We start from the raw sequence: 18058 nt of genomic DNA on the forward strand, positions 1-18058 counted from the left end.
AACACCTGTAATGACAATTGAATTTGATATTTAACCATAACAGGCCGTACTGTACACCGTTTTTACAGCACACATAAGAGGTTTAAATGTCTAAATGGCTCTTCAAAGTCTTTCCAGCCAGAGAAGAAGACTGTCACAAATATGATTCCATGCAGTCACAAAATATCAGCTGTTGGCAGCTTCACAGAGACGTGTCTCAGTGTAATCTGCATGTACTCGCAGGAAGCAAACATTAAGCAAACGTATCTCAACTGTGTGAAATGTATGTTACATAAATATGTATTTGCGTTTTCAATTCTTTGCGATACATTAATTCAAACAAACTCTGATGAATAATGCAGTGAATAATAAAAGCCTGAGAAACATTCCAGTGCAGAGTTAACCATCCCAGCAGGACACCTTTGGACCTGCAGAGCAGAACCAGAGCAATGCCACAACAACACTGGCTGCACTCTGGAGCAGCTCTCCATAGTTGATTCATTCTGCTGCAGCTTCTTCAGAAACACTAATAATGTGACAGGGACATCAAAGACTCGCAGCGCTTTGAAGTGGAAGAGCCTTGCATCTCTGTGCCTGACCCACTGTGCCTCATTCAAGAGAATGAACAGGAGTTTGTGACATAAAAGATCCATCCCCTCTCTCTAAACAGGTTGAATTCATTTATCTGTCAAGAACAAGGTATTCAGCCAATGTGGAATAAAATATGAGATATAGTCTCAGGTAAACACACACTTGGATAGTGAATGGAAAAGTTGCCACATCTAGATATACAATTTACTAAACAGGCGTGTGCAAGAAGGTGTGTTGGCTAACTGTGATTTGACTCTTAGAGGTAGAAGCAGACGGATAAAGAACATGAGTAATGACTGCAGAGTAATGGGCTTTTGTGCAGGGCTTTGGCCATTAACTGTCTGAATAAACAAAGCTGTACAACTCAAGTACTGGTTTCAACAAGAAGAACTAGGGACGCACTGGTGTGTCAGCCAAACAGTTTTATTATACACTCGTATACCAGTATTAATCTGACTGCCATCATCTTATTTTTGTTTATCTGTTGGTGCTCAACTGAATGATGACATCAGTCGAGGTATAATATGCACCCAGATAGCTGTTGAAGTGTCTTGCTTGAGCCTGTATTGTGTGCTGTGTGAATTTCAAATCATAAGTTAGTGTTCCTTGAAGTTAACTGTGAGTTTAACCTGCTGGAGGTTGGTGTGGTAGGATTTAGCATCACATTCAATGAAAACTAAATAAAAAACACCAGCATCAGAATCGACTCTCACTGTGTACCAAACTTAAGTAAATTATCATCATATTTGCACATAGAAATTAAAGTTCATATTGTTTCATCCCCACTTTAAAAATCACATATTCCATGCTGTGTCCGGACTTGTTTGTTTAGTTTGTTTAGTGATGCTGTGACAACAGATGAAAGAAGAAAAATTAGCTTTCAGTAAAGTTATGATGCATACATGATCCCTTAGAAAACTATGGGCATTAATTGAACACATTTTTGGTTCAGCTACTGTATCCTGCAGGACAGTCTGTCAGGGTAACAGCCAGAATGTCACAACATGGAAAACCAATATGCAGCAAACTTCACCTTTATACTCTCATCCTTATTAGAGTACTGCAACCACGTCTGTCTACATGTATGTGTGTGTGTGTGTGTGTGTGTGTGTGTGTGTCTATATATGGATATGTATGTATGTATTTATGTAGGTGTGTGTATATAGGTGTGAGTGTGTGTGTATGTTTGCATGTATGTAAGTGCATGAGTGTATGTACATGTATGTGTGGGTGTGTAGGTCTCTGTGTGTGTGTATGTATGTATGTACAGTATGCGTATGTATGTATGTATGTACACACAGTATGTATCAGTGGCGGCTGCTTGTCTTTCAGACAGGGGAAGCTCATTGTCGGCTTACATAAAAAAAAAAGTTAAGTTATTTAAACATACATTCGTCCCTCCGTTCCTTTTTAAGAAAATGCTCAGTGACCTTATCGTACCAAGTAGGCGTCTTTTCCAGGGACTTAACCAGTGTCCTCTCAATGTCCAGCAGAGCTAGGTTGCTTAGACGGCCTTGGCCCATTGTGTAGCGAGTGTAAGACTTCAGCCTTTTTAAACAAGAGAAGCTCCTTTCACTCCGACCTAGCCGACAGTTTGATTGATTTAACTATCTACAAAACGATATTAAACTCGAACAAGAAACGATTGAATTATGTAACTGAAACAAGAAAACGCTGAAATTATGTTAAATTGAAACAAGGAAGTACAATGAGTGTGTTTTATTTACAGTGCAAGAAATGAACGAGTAATTTCGTAGTGGTTTCTCTCTCGATTTCACAGCAGAATGTGCGACGGTATTAAACTGAACTGTGTCAGTGAAGGAGGGGATCTCAAAATAGCTGTCAATCAAACGGGATTCAGCCTTTCGACTGATCCTCCAATCAGCACGTGGGATTCTGGTGTCCAGCCCGGCCGAGCTCCGCCCACAGCTCCATTCACCCCCAGAGACACCGAATGTCCGGGGGCGGGACAACATCGTGGCATTTATCCAATTACCGTCCAGTTTTGAGGCAATGAATAAAACTGTTCCACTCAGTCCCATTGAAGCCCAGAGACGCCCGGCGTCTATGGACAAATGCACTGAGCAGAAATCGAATGAGAAAACAGCACAACGGGAATGGAGGAGAAGTGAACAACATCGCGTCCGTTGATTTGTGATAAAGCTGATTCTGAACAAACTCACCTTTGAGATGAACGTGTTCTAACACATTTGTAGTCAATGAAATGTCAACACAACCGAACATATTTAACCATTGAATTTTCGTAATTTTAGGGGAAGCCGGGCTTCCCTTGCAGTCTATGAGAAATCACCACTGGTATGTACATATGTATGTATGTTTGTGTGTATATAAACGTGTGTATGTATATGTGTGTGTGTGTATGTATGCATGTGTGTATGTATGTTTGTATGTATGTACAGTATACACACAGCTTGGCCAAATTGAATTCTTGGGTTTAACTCTGTAAATACTTCAAATCTGCTGTGATTAATACGTTTCAACTGCAACAAGTGCTTTAACTCTGATACAGTGAGTAGCTTCTCATTTCTTAAACAACCATCAGTTTAATAGAGAGGATAAAGAGATAAAAGTCACACATTTGAAGTCATTTACCACCAGATTCTAACCTACTTGGCTCAGAAGTCTCATGTAGTGTCAGTGTAGTTAATGCACAGTATGCTTTTTAACTTATTGGCTTAACAGCTCACTTTCTGGCAGACTGGCCGGGCAACCGCTTAAACAAACAACAGACCTCAGTAATGCGTGGGTTGGTACACTTGACATTCCTGGCAGAGAGGTCCAGCCACCGGCTCGCGTAGGGGGAGATGGGAGGACAGTGCTGCTTCATGGTGCATCTGCCTTCACCACTACACCAGCCACACTGAAACTTCCTTTCAGCCCGCAGACACATGCCACAGCTGTCCCGCTGAGCGCTGCACTTGTAGAGGTGCACTGTGGGTAACACACGGGACACCAGATCGGTTTCATGATAATAGCAGTAATTTAAAATGACTGTACTAATGTGAATTTTAGAAATGGGTGCTTCTATGGAACTGGTCCTTGGAAACTGGAAACTGGGTCTATTTTAAAAATAAATACTTACTGAGATAAAAGAGATACTATTTTTCAGATTAAACACATTTTTATATTATTTTACATTATATTTAATACAAAAATCTGCATGTAACATGGTGGTCAAAGGGACATGAAAATTGCACGCTACTATTTTTTTTAATATCTTCTTATTCTCTCACAGGTACATTTTGGGAATCAAACTAATTATGCAAGGCAGAGTGTTTCACAAAAATGACCGCTGTTGCAATATCATTCGTGATATATATGCGTTTAACTGGACAGGTTCTGCACGTAACACAAATGGACACAATGGGTTACATACAAAACCTGGAGTGAGACTGAGATTCATGAAAAACCCACATGTCTGGATTAGAAAAACCTCTAGGACAAATTTAACACAGTGTCTTTATTTATAGTCTGTATAAGACCATTTACAGCCATGTGTTCCAGATCAAACGCACTGACACCTAGGTAGTTTTTCATGTCCCAATTTTGGTCCTGTTTTTGGCCCCGATATTTGATTAAAAATTCATTAATTTTGGGATGGCTCAGAGCAAGACTGTAATTTTTTTTCACATTTATCTGAGGTCATCATTAGGTACATCCTGGGGGGAAATATGTCTAAATTTCTCTTTTATTATTGGGTCTAAAAAGCTGGCAATGTGCCAGGTACCAAAATGTACCCAGTTTCATAGAAGCGCCCAAATGCACCTTGTGTTATTAAGTTATAAAAGATAGTGTTTTGCTGGGAAATTCAATCAACTAACCAAAGTGAATCAAGATTTTTTTAAAAATCCCTTTAGAAACAAATCTTAAAAGGAATTCTGGGCGGTCACTTTTGAAAATACCCAAATACAACTACTGTATGGGCTTGTGAGTCCAATAACATTTATAAAAGCATGTACGTGTATTTTTTTTCTAACCATGAGGAAAAATATAGAAATGTAACCCAATCAACCCTTCTTTAAAACTTGTTTCTTACATCCTGCTTCCTGTATGTAGCTCATATTGATGCCTGTATAAAACGACTTGTCTAAACAATGACAAGGCCTGTTAAAATTCACGGCCATCGCTGACTGTATCCTTGACAGCATGGATCTATTTCATGTTCAGCCCACATTGACAACTGACAAATACCTATTCGTGCATGATGATGGAAAGGAAACCAAGATATAAGGTTTGAGAGCTAAACAGAGCAAATTTGAAGATTCACCCTTCACCTCTTGGGTAACCATGTGATTGGGTGCTTTTTGATGACACTCCCTGCTATTGTGAACTTTCTCTCAAGGCCCTTTGGGAGCCTTGAAGTGCTCTCTATGACCCATCTATCCCCTGTGGATTGAGTGCTTTACACTCCTCTAGCTTGGCAGTGATGGATGGTAGAGGCACCTTTAATCTTCTCAGGATTGTCGATGATGAAATTGCCGTTCCATACGATAGAGAGGTCCACTGCCAGGTCACTGATCTTCACACCCTCGTACATGTACTGAAAAGCAGAAACCAGAGAGTCAGGGAGAGTATGGCAAGTGGTTACAGGGAGAGAGAAAGTCAAAGCAAGGCGAGGGATAGAGTATTAAAAAAAAAAAAAAAAAAAAAAAAAAAGAGAGAGTGGGGGGAAATGAGAGGATGAAAGGGCAGCAGAGAGACAAGGCTTTTAACCATCTGTCATTTCTGCCATGGTTGTCTGCTCCTCTCCTCTTTGACATGTACGGATGCAAACCTTAGCGAGGGTGGCTGATCATCCACAACTGAAGAAAATGGCCTTTTCATTTATTGTCACAGTAGCAAGGTGTGTTCTGCATTGAAATTTAACCTGTCATTTACATCTTGTAGGAAAACATGAACATTCTTTTATTCCAACGTTTGAATTTCTGTCTGTGCCTTAGGAAAACCTAGATATTCGTCTTAACAATCTCCCCTGTAAAACACAAAAGGCCATGTTGAAGTCAGGGTATTTACCTGGATTTCATCTTTAAACTCTTCTTTTCACTTTAGCCACAGAGAACTTTTCTTTTCCTTCATCCCCTGTCACTTTCCTCATCACTCTCACTTCCTCTTAACTCTACTTTCTCCTCAGTATGCTCTTCACCTGAGGCGGTATTCACTGATGTACCCTATGTACCTTGCCTACACAGCATCCAAGCTGTCTTCCTCGTTTGACAGCTGTGAGATTCCCACTGGGAGTGTTTGAGGTCATACCGAGCTGTTCTGGCACTGCACACTGGTGCTGTTGAAGCGCAGCGCTGTGACACGGTGGCTGACACCCTGCACGTGCACCACGCACTCGTAGCCTCGCTGACCCGACTGCGGCTGCGGAAGGTTTCGGGCTCTCAGAGTAATGGGACGGACCTCACCGGCCGGAATGAGAATCTCCCTGGAGTTAAGAAGTTGAGGGCAGTCCTGTGGAGACAAATCACCATCACAAATTAAAAAATTATTAGACCATCAAAAGTCATCAGAAACAATGGTTATACAATCAGGTACTAACTCATGCAGTGTTTTTCAACCTTGGGGTCGGGACCCCACATAGGGTCGCCTGGAATTCAAGTGGGGTCGCCTGAAATTTCTGGTAATTGATAAAAAAAAAAAAAAAATTAAATGACTATATTATTACTAAAGAAAATATATGCTGAGTTGACTGCGGTACTGTTTATCTTTCAAATGTTCATTGTGGTCGGTTTCAGATGCTGCAGCTCTTTCATAATTCATAGTTTGACTTATTGTTTGTTCAGTATTAATTATCAGCCTTTTAAATACAAGTTGGAATGACTACATATCCTGACCAAGGAAAATAAAATTCTCCTCCGTCCATTAAATACATTATATAGACTAAATGTCGTCTAAAATTAACGTCTATTTGCAACATAGTATAGCAAACTATTTTAGTTTTAGCAAACCCCCCCCCCCCCAAAAAAAAAAAAAAAATCTCTGTTTTGAATGTCTGGGGTCGCCAGAAATTTGTGATGTTAAAATGGAGTCACGAACCAAAAAAGGTTGGGAAACACTGAACTAGTGTGTTTTATGTTTTATCATATTACTGTTATTTATGCTCCTCCATCCTACTGGAAAGTTACATTTACATTACAGTTTATTACAGTGTTTCCCAACATGTTTTGGTTCGTGACCCCATTTTAACATCACAAATTTCTGGTGACCCCAGACATTCAAAACACACTTTTTTTGTTTTTTGTTTTTTTGCTAAAACTAAAATAGTTTGCTATACTATGTTGCAAATAGACATTAATTTTAGACGGCATTTAGTCTATATAATGTATATTATGGACGGGGGAGACTTTTATTTTCCTTGGTCAGGATATGTACAGTCAGTCCAGCTTGGATTTAAAAGGCTGACAATTAATACTGAACAAACAAGAACTCAAACTATGAATTATGAAAGAGCGGCAGCATCTGAAACCGACGACAATGAACATTTGAAAGATAAACAGTACCACAGTCAACTCACCATATATTTTTTTAGTAATAATATAGCCATTTTAACATTTTTTTATCAATTACCAGAAATTTCAGCCGACCCCATTTGAATTCCAGGCGACCCCACGTGAGGTCCCGACCCCAAGGTTGAAAAACACTGGTTTATTATTACACCTTATTGTTAAATTATCCAGATTTCTTACCCAGTTCTGTTTGTACTTATCTATCTATCTATCTATCTATCTATCTATCTATCTATCTATCTATCTATCTATCTATCTATCTATCTATCTATCTATCTATCTATCTATCTATCTATCTATCTATCTATCTACAGTCGCGTAAAAAAATATTAGACCATCAAAAGTCATCAAAAACAATGGTTATGCAATCAAGTACTAACTCCTGTGTGTATTATGTGACTAAAACATAAAGTAAAGAAAACATGGAATACCTAAAAGCCCTTTTGTTGTCAGTACAATGCCATAGCTATCAATATAAGAACTTAAGTGATTTTGGTTATTATCAAGAAAACCATGGAAAATGGCTAGATATCAGCTCTTAAATTAAACTCTTACATGCTATTTTTGTTGCTACACTGCAAAAATCTAAATCTTATCAAGTGTATTTTTCTCATTTCTAGTCAAGATTTCTCATCACACTTAAAATAAGACATAATCACCTAAAGAGTAACTTTTCGTTGCGATATAAGAACTTATTTTTAGACAATAGAACTTGAAAATCTTATTTCAAGAAATATTAGCAAGATAATTTTCACTTGTTCCATTGGCAGATTTTTTTTGCTTAATTCAAGATTTTTTGCTTAATTCATTTTTTTTTGCTTAATTCAAAAATATGCAATGTAGTTCAATGAGCTTGATTGTTTATTTATCAAATAAGACTGATTTTTTACAAAGTGGCTTTAGTTCAGTTTCAGAAAATGTGCCTCACATACAGTCAGTGAAAAAGTTAGGACTTTGGTTCCAAAGTCGTTTCTCTAGATGTTTCTAACACTCAACTTCTTGCTCCCTCGCCAAATCAATTTTTAATGCAATGTATATGTAATGTAGGTCATATGCGAATCCGCGGCACACGTTAACGTGGGTCTGAAGAAAAGAAAAACTTTACCCAAATAAAGAGTAACACTTTTAAATGCAAGTAAATATATTTCTATTGAACAGTTCGAATTTTATCAATACAAACATTCAATAACCGATGCATCACAATATCATTCCAAACTTTTCGTTTACTTGCAGCTTCTCTACCGGTGCACTCAGAACGTGCACACATGTGTCAGCGTATTGATACATATTGGATAATATTCCCATCCCTAGTGGTCATTACTTTATTAAAACAACAAAACTAAAGATGGCCTAAGTATTTGCACAGAACTGTATTTTTATATTACAGGTATCTATCTTTAATATCTATTCAGTCTACAATAAGGTTGGGCAATATGGCAGTATATGTCATGCGATTACTCTATGAAACTCTAATAAACTTTAAGAAAAAGCTGTGTAATTGAAGAGAGTATGTGCCATTTCTATGCAGGATCTCGACTGATGTATCTTCACTTGTTTGCCCTGATGTGCAATATTTTGTCTGTTTTATGTTAAAAAAAAAATTGGCAGTAGATTTCTACGTCTGGATCTCATGAGCTCTGGCATATTTTCACAATCTTGCAAATCCAGCTGCCTCACGCACTAACATAGTTTGTATAGCCAGAAAAAGTTAAGTCGATAATATCTGTCCTATTTGTATTGAGCTCAAGTTACATGGTTTCCAGACATTTGCTCTCATTCTGAACCTTAAACTTTCCTGTTTGAAACAATGTTGGTTTAGTCTTTTGTTTGTGCTGACTCTTTGTATGATTATTTGGTGGATGAATTCACAGAACTGCTGTATTGTGTCTGTCTTGAATGTCTTGAACTCTTCTGTGCAGACATTATGAGATTAGCTGAATTAATCTTCTAGTGTTTTCCACCGGATTTCATTCAATACATATTCAGTGTTTCTTATTGTTAAAGATCACACTAGTCTGTTTCTGTTGAAGCTGTATAGTTTGGATTTGGGAGATTTTAATGTTGTACACAATATTCCCCTGTACTTTAGTATTCTTTTTTTGTAAGTCACTTTTTATTGGTTTTTCTTTATTTCTTTTCCCCCATTAAACATTGTACAGTGATATAACAGGATAGAATTATAAGAAAATATATCAATAAAAATATGAAAATCAAATACAAAAAAACCCAACAAAAACAATACAAAAAAATAGAGCACTGTCAATTTTGTTATACAGGATATGTGTACTTTTGTATTTTAATAAAGAGACAGAGAAACATATATTATGGTAATTACAACCATGTAAAAACAACATTTCTAAGAGTGACCAAAGACTTCTGAGCAGTAATATATATATATATATATATATATATATATATATATATATATATATATATATATATATATATATACATATATATATATATATATATATATATTTATACATGCATGATATGGAATTAACATACTGTGATTGAAGATATTGGTGATACTGCCCAGCTCTAATATGTATAAATATAAATGTAAAATATTAACATTAAAGGCCGATGCACCTGATGTAGCATCTGTATTAAAGGTGCTACATCAGTAAGGGTGTAAGAAAATATCGGTTCTGCAATATATCGCGATATTTCATTTCACAATACTGTATCGATATTAAAAAGTACTGTATCGATATTTTTAGATATTCAAATGCAGATATTGTGGAGGTTCATTTTTGTTTTTTTGTTTTTCTTTTTTGTTTATCATTTATTTATTTATTATTTAACACTCTTTTATGAAATCATGTTAGGTCATTTGTTGGGATTGCACTAAAATAATGTTATGATGTTAGTTATGAACTAATAGAATATGAGCATTTGAACAGGATCTGAAACTGTAATGTCTGTAAAACATAATTTAAGTTTTAACACAGGAACATTTTGTGATATAGCATTAGATCCTGTTCTGATCAAATAAAAATGTGTTCAGTATTTGTGCATATTTCTGGTGTAATACAATTCTTCAAGGAAATAATCATTTAAAAAAAAGAAACAAACAAAGAATTGCCTTTTTAACAGTATCGTGATATATCGTGATATATCGTATCGTGATCCTAGTATTGTATCGCCAGATTCTTGCCAATACACACCCCTTTATATCAGTATATTCAGTTGACTTGATCTTCAAACCATGTGTTAATCTAATAACTATATAAAGCATCCTGTAATACTAGATTCTTTACAAACATAAACTGTACATCTTATCTGTTTATCTGTGACTGTTAAATCTTTAATTTACTGCTGATGCTTGCATTATAATGTATGTCTACCACAGTATTTTCACATGCTTTATATAAAGAGCTTCATTTTAATCAGCTAATGAAACATTAACAGTGTAATATCATTAAATTTGTGTACCTCGGAGGCATTGACTCTGCCTTCCTGAAAAGAACAGCTGCTGGGGTCATGGGTGCACAGGTTGCGGTATTTACACCAGTGGCACCGAAAAGTGCTGTTTACACACGACAGACACCTGTAGGATGAAATGAACACGTTACTAGAAAACACTGACATTCTTAAACAGTAAAACAATTTCTTTGCTTCAACAAAATGTAATTTATTAAATATGAATTCCGCTGTAAGTCCTTTCCATCCTTTCCATTTTCTTTTCTTGGGCAAATTGGATTGAAAAAGGGAGAATGACAAAGGATTATAGCTTCTACTGAATTTATTTTGTCAGTCTGTTTCCTGAGAGGACCAGATGTTCACAGTTTCTAAGCAGGCAGCATCAATGGTGCGCATTTTGTCGAAACTGAAAAAAAAAAAAAAAACGACCTTGAACATGATGTTTTAGCTGTATAGCAATACTGAAATAGTCACTGTTACTTAACCCTTTCATGCATAGTGGTCACTACAGTGGACAGTTATTCAAAGCCGTTCTCTCGCATATTCATGGATTTTGTTGTTTTAGTTCCATATCAGCCAACACAGTGGACACTTATGCATCATCCCATACACTGCAATTCATACCATTTCTGTAACTATGTTGTTATTGAGAAACCTGATCTGCAGTAACATGTTTAGTGTAAATCAGTTGGTAAATTTTAGACTGTAATTATTATTATTTTTTTTTTTTTATTTGTTTGTTTTTTTAAACGAAAAGGTTTTTTTTTTGTATATTATCTCTGTGAAGTCCATAATAACTAGTATTAAAATATGTTAAAATGTGACAAAACATCTGATTAGCAGCTTTAAAAATGTTTTTATTTCATTGTTTTAATATCCCTTTCTGATATTGAGTTTTAAATACATGTTTTTTTGCTTCAAAATTTAAATGCACGGTGTAGCTGAGTGGACATTTTTGTAACTGCATGAAAAAAAAAAAAAAAAAAAAAAAACTCAATTGCATTGCTTTTTTCAGGAGGAATAAAAACACTCAAGAAAAAATTTTGACTAAGGTTCACATAATTCATGCATGAAAGGGTTAAAACACTCTTTGCATTAAACGATCATACAAAGACAGTGTCCTTAGATGAACAGTGAATTAATTCCTTTATGATCTAATTCACAGATTTTACTTTGACCTCCCCCAGCATTATGTGTCTCTCATTAAGTTGAGCAGCTGTAATGAAAACATGACTTTTTTTTTGTCCAGTGCTGGATTACATTAAAAAAAAAAAAAAATCTGATGACAAGAATATTTGATGGGCAGAATTGCGCAACATCTTTGGCTCTGATCTTGCCGGTTGCAGCCAGCAGTCAGTTGTGGATTAAACTTGTGCTGAAACAACCCCACTGGACTGGATTTAATCACTGTTCGGTCAGCAAACAGGGAGGTGATGGTGATACAAGCTTGGGAGAACAGAGGAGTGAATAGATGAGTAGAGAGAGGTGGGTGATACACAGTGGATGCTATAACAAACAGAGCAATTGGAGAGCTGAAAATTGAACATGTCCTATTTTCCTGTGGGGGGAAATGTAGGTTTTGCTGTGTATAACAGAGATATACTATTGTGCAGAGAACAGACCCGTGCACTATCGCAGTTTGTCGTGCAATAAGATGAAACCATGAAGAAGCATAAAACCAAGAGCAGGTTTCTAATACTGCAGCTCATAGCAGGTTACAAATGCCAATAAATGTAGCGCAGCATCATTAAATTTTGATATTAATTAGCTGCCCAGGGCCAGTATGGACATAAAATGTGTGCTTGTGTGTATATGTGTGTGTGTTAAACAGAAATTTCAGAGGTGGAGTATTAATAGAACTGGACTGGCAGGGTGCAGCACACACTAGATAATTAATTATGGAGGGGTATGTGATGCTGAGGTGATGGTGGGGGGGGTGGGGGGGTAATGTGGAGGAAGAGGTGCTGTGTTAGGAGTGTGTTTGGTCTGAAATATTAATCACGGGAGTTCACAGGGTCATCCGGCAGCTAATGGGGGCCGTACTGGTGTGGGGTGGGTGTGATGAGCTTCCAACTGTGTTTCTCTAATAGCTTAATATGGTTGTATCGGGGCATTCATGTCACAGTCAAAGACCATTATGAATAGATGACATGTGTGTCCACTGAGGGATGATTTTCTGGGTTTGGCTTTGATACACCATCAATCAAACGCTTTCTCCTAAAGTGAACTATATTCATGAATCCAGCATTTGTCTGCCTGTGGTTCAGGCTAATGCTCAGTTAAAGATCAGCAAAGAGTGCATATTTTCAGTATTCCCTTAAAACACAGGTGTCAAACATGCGGCCCGGGAGCTAAATCCAGCCCGCCTAAGGGTCCAATCCGGCCCCGGGGATGAATTTGTGAAATGCAAAAATTACACTGAAGATATTAATCATTTTAGTTTAGGTTCCACATTCATCCATCCATCCATCCATCCATTTTCTTCCACTTTATCTGGGGCCGGGTCACGGGGGCAACAGTCTAAGCAGGGATGCCCAGACTTCCCTCTCCCCAGACTCCTCCTCCAGCTCTTCTGGGGGGACCCCGAGGCGTTCCCAGGCCAGCTGAGAGGCATAGTCTCTCCAACGTATCCTGGGTCTTCCCTGAGGTCTCCTCCCGGTGGGACATGCCCGGAACACCTCCTCAGGGAGGCGTCCAGGAGGCATCTGAAACAGATGCCCGAGCCACCTCAGCTGGCCCCTGTGGATGTGGAGGAGCAGCGGCTCTACTCCGAGCTCCTCCTTGGTGACTGAGCTCCTCACCCTATCCCTAAGGGTGCGCCCAGCCACCCTGCGGAGGAAACTCATTTCGACTGCTTGTATCCGGGATCTTGTTCTTTCGGTCATGACCCAAAGCTCATGACCATAGGTGAGGGTAGAAACGTAGATTGACCGGTAAATCGAGAGCTTCGCCTCTCGGCTCAGCTCCTTCTTCACCACAACCGACCGGTACAGCGACTGCATCACTGCAGACGCTGCACTGATCTGTCTCAATCTCACGCTCCATCCTTCCCTCACTCGTGAACAAGACCCCATGATACTTAAACTCCTCCACTTGGGGCAAAGACTCCCCACCGACCCGGAGAGGGCAAACCACCTTTTTCCGGTTCTGTTCATTATTTTTATGGACAGAATTTCTAGGCACAACCAGGGGCCGGAGGGGGTCCAGTTTGGGGACCACAGGATTTCATCTCTGCTTTTCGCAGATGACGTTGTCCTGTTGGCCTCATCGAACCTGGACCTTCAGCGTGCCCTGGGGCGGTTTGCAGCCGAGTGTGAAGCGAGCAGGATGAGGATCAGCACCTCCAAATCCGAGGCCATGGTTCTCGACTGGAAAAAGGTGGTTCTACATTCAGACTAATTTAATCTCCAATGGGTCGGATCAGTAAAATACTGTCATAATAACATATAAATACTCACAACTCCAAATTTTTCCCTTTGTAAATGTAAACATCTTCATGCCATTTTACTGTATTTACACTAAAACAAACTAACATTTCACAAAAACACGAATAACCTCAACAAATATGAACATTTTGAGATGTCTGAAGTGTAATTTTAACAATATTTCGCCAGTTATTAAATGTTTTGTGTGTTTGTAGATCCACTGTGATCTGTACGTTGTCGTTTGCATGTGTAAATGATAAACTGAGACAGAATATTGTTAAAATTGCACTTAGTTTTCTTAAGAAATTTCAGTTTGTTCATGTTATTCACATTGTTTTAAAGGATAGTTGGTAGATATAAACCTTTTCATTACATAATTTGACTTTTTTCGCTCTAAAACATAGAGGAAAGTTTGAAGTTGACATTTTTTATATATTATTATGTTATTATTTTACTGGTTCGGCCTACTGCAGATTAAATTTGGCTTAATGTGGCCCCTGAACTAAAATGAGTTTGACACCCCTGCCTTAAAATAAGACAGAGAATATTACGTCCTTTTCTCTTTTTATTATTATTTCTGTCAACTGGCGTTATGCCGTAGCAGATATTAAAACTAATAGGGGTAGATTTAATTCTGCGCTTTCTCTATAAACGTTAATTTCAATTGTGCCGCATCAAAAACCTTGAAATGTGATGCAGTATAAACCCAATATTTACACATACTCGAGGAAGTTTGATGTTGAAAATGGCTGCCGTTTTGAGATGAATCGAGCAAAAATAATAAAGTTCCACGATGAAAGAATATGAAGAGTGAACAAACTGCCAAACAGTCTGTCAGATGCTGCCAGGCAGTCTGTTTTTCTCTTACTGTGATCTTATCTATTTTTTAAATCCTCTATTATTTGGACATACTGGTTTGTTAATTTAGCCCGCAAGGTTTTTACAAAGGAGAAGAAATTAGAGATTCTCTGCTGAGCATCATGACAGGGATAATTATTGTAAACACTGTAAGGAGCACCGCATCTGAAGGGTACAGGATTTTATACTTTTATTAGTGGCCTCTGAGAATTTAGTTTTATGTTTATTGATGCATTCAATTTCATTTGGAAAGGAAGTTGCTCATGCTATACCATTTCACTATTACATCAATGAACTTAGATTTACTAAAAGGATTTTGCTGTTTATCGTCAGTGACGTCTATAGTGTCCATACGGGACACAGGGACACCGCCGCTGCTTAAAATTACTTGAAAAATGAGCTGATTAAACATGTGATTTTCAGCAAAAATGCATCTAAAATACAAAAAAAAAAAAGTTTAAATTATTATGATACACATCCAGGATAGGGTTATGAGCCACACCTGTTGGTAGCCAGGATGGGCTCCTCCCCCCAGTGAAAATGGATATGATTGAATAATTATCATGTAACACTTGTCCTCTGTCCTGTAGTTCTTATCATATTCATATTTATTGAAGTTGTTTTTAACTGTTTACTCAATCAGACTTGTTTTTACTTTCTCGTCCTTATGCGACTGGATGATTTTCAACTCCAAACTGAGCATGAAGCAGACGCCTCTTGGCCACATAGCGATGTTTGGCTTCATTTGAGCAGCTGGTTTGCGGTGCTGTGGTATGTTGCAGGATTGATGCCAGGGAAATGGACTTTTGAATGCCATGCAGTATATTACACTTTTATTTCTTTTTTCTTTTTGGGAAAAAAAAGTCTTGTTTGGCACCAGCTGCCGCAGTTAATATTGCAACGCGCACAATGTAATTTAACATGGATTTTTCTCATGTTAAACTTTCTTTTGGTGAAGATTACGACTGCTCTTTGATCAAATTTATCTTTTTTGATCCGACTCAAACTCTTTAAATAATTTCTCATAAACGGGATTTCATCTTCTACCAAACTACTTTCAGTTATTACCTCCACTGAGGAGGTTATGTTTTTGCCGACACTGGTTTGTCTGTCTGTCTGTCCATGTGCAAGATAACTCAAAAAGTTATGGACGGATTTGGATGAAAATTTCAGGAAATGTTGATACTGGCACAAGGAACAAATGACAAAATTTTGGTGGTGATCGGGGGGGCGGGGGGGGGGCGACTGATCTGCCTTGGTAGAGGTCTGCACTCTCTGAGTGCTTTTCTAGTTACCAGGAGGTATTGTGATCATTTTGCTTTGTGTGTTTGTGTGCGTGTTTGTTTGTTAGCAAGATAACTCAAAAAGTTAGGGACGGATTTTCACGAAATTTTCAGGAAATGTTGATACTAGCACAAGGAAGAAATGCTTAAATTTTGGTGGTGATCATCTTGGCGGAAGTCTACGCTCTCCGAGTGCTTTTCTTGTTATTTATGTTTTCAGAAGAGTGAGGTTTGAAAAGTATTTAACTGAGTGGATTTGCACACTTCTTCTAAAGCTGCTAATTGGCATTCATCCCAATAAGATCCACCTTTGGAGCCATGCTCTTAATTGTTATTCAGATGGCAACACTCTTGTCATTGTTTACCACTATGGTAAATACAGTTGACGTGAGCATAATGGCTCTAAGTCAAAGCAGCTTCCCTGCCCAGACAGGAAGCTTAAATCAGGCAGGGCAAAGCAGATGAGCATTTAAATGAAGCCCTGAAGTGTATTTCATTTACCTTTTTAAAAGTCACCAGAGCAAAGCCAAAAATCTTAAATGTCATATCTTACAAACACAACTCTCTGATGGGGCCCCACGGGACAAAAGTGGTGCATGTGTCTAATTGTCCTCCATATAAAATGTAGCCAACTGCAACAATGAAACTGCTCAGTCATGAACAGTCACTTTATTGAGCTCCTTCCAGGCCTTTGTTTGAGATTAACTGTCAAAGAACAAAACTGTCATTGTTTTTAAAGCTGTAAGTAGAAGTCCACAAGCTGCCACTTTAAGTAAAGTCAAGCCACAGCAAATGAATCATGTTGATTTAAATGAAACCTGACAGATAAATTGAACTTAGAGGTTATCTAACATCCTTATCTTAAGTAGGGTTGAGAGCATCAGTACGTTGTTGTCCTAAATTAAGTTGTGCTTCGTCGTCTACTGAACTAATCAGAGGTGGCGGGGTGCGCGGCAGATGGACTCACGTTCGATGTGTGCTGCAGTTGTAGAACTTCACTTCCGTGCTAGCAACCATTTGACCGGTCTCCTTTGAGTTCAGACGAAGCTCTACCCCGGCCCAGTCTGAGAGAGAGAGAGAGAGAGAGAGAGAGAGAGAGAGAGAGAGACGGGACAGAGGCAGCGAAATGAGTGAAAAACAGGGAGACGGGGAATGGAAAATATGTGCGATGAGGGAGAAAGACACAAAAAGGATGAGTGGAGGAAAAAAAAACAATGAGTGAAAGGAAGAGGTCAAAATGAGAAAACATTTTAATACTTTTATCTCTCTTCTGTAAAGAGCCACCTGGAGTCTGTGCTACTGCAAGGGCATATTGCTGTTGTGGTGTGGAAACCTTCAGTCTGAAACTTCAAATGAGGGATTACTGTATATGCACTGAGAAAATTAAACAGCTCCTAAGTACTCATGAAACTCTGTGAGGAAACTAAAATGCAAGGTGGCCAAAATGAAATGAAGTCTGCTTTTGTTATTTCCAAACTGTAAACAAATTTCACCTGTCACTGGCAGGAATATTCACATTTCATTTTGTTTTCTACAAAATTATTCCTCCTTCTCCTGTAGCACAGGTATCAAACATGCGGTCCAGGGACTAAAACCGGCCCACCAAAAGTTCCATTCCGGCCCACGGGATGAAAGGGCAAAAATGAACCTGAACAGTCAAGGTTGTCAAAATTATTTTGGTTCAGGTTCCACATACAGACCAATGTGATCTCCAGTAAAAATAACAACACAATAACCCATAAATAATGACAATGACCAAATTTCTTTGTGAAAAATTATATGGAAAAAATTTAAGTGAAAAAAATAGTATTACACTGTGAAAATATTTACATTTACAGAACTATTCTTTCACAATAAAATGCACACAAATACATAAATAAAAACAAAGATGAATAACCCCAAATGTGCAATTTTAACAATGTTCTGCCTGTTACTAAATGTTTTGTGCATTTATGGATCCACTGTG

The 18058-nt window shown here is 38.0% G+C and overlaps 1 protein-coding gene across 1 annotated transcript in view; it reads right to left on the reverse strand.

The window, feature by feature from the left end:
* LOC115419455 (plexin-A2-like) overlaps positions 1-18058 on the reverse strand; it is a 152431-nt gene that overhangs the window by 47274 nt on the left and 87099 nt on the right. Inside the window, 5 exon segments of the mRNA XM_030134248.1 lie at positions 3323-3522; positions 5035-5131; positions 5845-6045; positions 10539-10653; positions 17060-17156. Coding sequence (XP_029990108.1) covers positions 3323-3522; positions 5035-5131; positions 5845-6045; positions 10539-10653; positions 17060-17156 — 710 coding nt within the window.

Source organism: Sphaeramia orbicularis, chromosome 5 (genome assembly GCF_902148855.1).
Source record: "Sphaeramia orbicularis chromosome 5, fSphaOr1.1, whole genome shotgun sequence".
In the NCBI taxonomy this organism is placed as follows: Eukaryota; Metazoa; Chordata; class Actinopteri; order Kurtiformes; family Apogonidae; genus Sphaeramia; species Sphaeramia orbicularis.